Below are 1,978 nucleotides of genomic sequence, written 5' to 3'. Positions count from 1 at the left end.
TATTCCTGCAACCATCCTTTCTCAAGATGGCAAACTGGCATGTATCTTACCAGAGGGGTGAGAACTTCCCCTATTGGTACCAATAACCCTTCTGTCCTTTAACCATAGTCTCCTGGCTACGGGCACCAGAGTCGACCGGGCACATACATAGTTCGTGTGACCAATGTGTCAGCTTACTGAATATGCACTGAACTTCCCATCAGTATGACTACAGGATTCCCATGGGAAATCATACCAATGATGACTACTAACCGGACGTGTGCAGCTAATAGTTGAAAGGATAGAACTACAGGACAAGCCTTAAGGCATATTTAACAGACAATAGGTTAAATAAATGTAAAGGTCATTTATCCTCACTAAGAGAACATTGCAGAAGATTCTGAACATGTAGATTGTATGGCGAGGGACCCTGAAGGGGTGGATTGTTGGGAAAATATAGAAAAATGGTCAGAGCCCCTCAGATGTTCAAAATCTTGCCAAGCATCTGATGTAGATTTGCACGTACGCCCAGGTGTTCCTTGTTATTGTCTAATGTGATTGCGTGTGTGCACCCAGGTGTTTTGGGTTACAGACTTAAGTATAAAAGGACTAATGGCTGATACATGACACTTCTTGGGACACTACGGGAAGCAACTAGGGTGGCTGCTCCTGGCTCTGAATAAAGCCTATTAATTTTTCACCCATGGCTCCCAGGACCTTTTCCTATTACCTATCTCGTAGATCTGCATGTGGAGGGTTTGTGACCCAGTCTGTACAACAGGCTTGAGGGGTCTGTGAGCCCTAGCCCTAGCTCTACACTACATATACACATACTGGCATCTTGTGTATTACTTATTTACTAAATGAATCTACCAATACCTAAATGCCACAGGGTTCATTTGTTTTTTTTTTTTTTTTTCCTTTCTGTATTTGTAACTCCATTTTCTAATTGCTAGCTCCCATTAACCCCAATATACTTACTTATTGGATCAACCATCCCTATATGTAACCAGTCTCCCATTGCCAGCCGCACCTATAAAGGTGCCCTCTTCACATCCTGCTTGGACGCCAGCATCACTCCCATACGACCCTACACCCTCCTCACTCCCCATTTAAAAAAAAATTTTTTTTAAAGAAAAGGACATTTGTTGGACACTAAAACCAAAAAACTGTCAAAAGATACTTTCGAGATTAGAGAAACTTTTGTATGGACTATGTATTTAATATTAAGAAATCACTGTTAATTTTAAGTATGATAAGGCATCATGGTATATAAAAAAGTCCTTACCACTAAGAGATACATACTTGCTAGGTGATGGGTATCTGGAGGTTAGTTATTATTCTATCCTTATATATGTTTGAAAATTTCAAACTAAAAAAATTTCTAAATTAAAAAAAAAGGACAGGAAGCAAGTTTGCAGCTCACAGGACTTTATTAAGATGGAATCACTGCTAATTACATAGAAGCTATTTGCCTAACCAAAAATCCATGAAGTTCACATGAACTTATAGTTATACAGATTGGAAACAAACGGCATGTTAAAAACCATAAGGAAATATCCTGATGCCCAGGTGATGAAGGCTGGGGTGAATGAATCTGCACATTTATTTCAAGCTGTTAAAGAGTTTGTGGGCCACCTAGAAGGGGAAAAGAAAAGGTGTCATCAATTGGCAACTTTAATGTCATGGCTTACGAGGTCCTCAATGACTGGGAACAGTACTGCCTATTTTCTCACCACTCCTTCTCACAACCCTACACAGCACTTAAGCCCTAGTGAATGCCCTTCAGTCTCGTGAATACTATCTCACTTCTATATGAAACTCTCTCCCACTTTTTTTAATCTTTTATTCTTCCTTTACAACTTAATTTTACATGTCATTTCCTGCAAGCCTTCTCTAAACAAGCCCCTATCCCCACACAAATCTGTCCCTCCTGTCTTCCCCCCAGAAACTTGTACCTCTCATCACAGTGATATTAATATTATATATATATATATAT

General features: G+C 39.6%; 1 protein-coding gene across 2 annotated transcripts in view; it reads right to left on the bottom strand.

Annotated features, from left to right (window-relative positions):
* Positions 1 to 1,393: 1,393 nt before the first annotated feature.
* Positions 1,394 to 1,978, bottom strand: part of LOC103585471 (cytochrome b-c1 complex subunit 6, mitochondrial) — a 7,394-nt gene continuing 6,809 nt past the window's right edge. For both annotated transcript variants that reach the window (XM_008566445.1, XM_008566444.1), the window contains one exon: positions 1,394 to 1,617. In XM_008566445.1, coding sequence (XP_008564667.1) covers positions 1,585 to 1,617 — 33 coding nt within the window. In that variant the 3' untranslated portion in view covers positions 1,394 to 1,584. The remainder of the gene's footprint in view (positions 1,618 to 1,978) is intronic.

This window comes from Galeopterus variegatus, unplaced genomic scaffold (assembly GCF_000696425.1).
Source record: "Galeopterus variegatus unplaced genomic scaffold, G_variegatus-3.0.2 Scaffold242, whole genome shotgun sequence".
Taxonomy (NCBI): Eukaryota; Metazoa; Chordata; class Mammalia; order Dermoptera; family Cynocephalidae; genus Galeopterus; species Galeopterus variegatus.
Note: the sequence above shows the minus strand (reverse complement) of the source record. Positions and strands in the feature narration are given on the sequence as shown.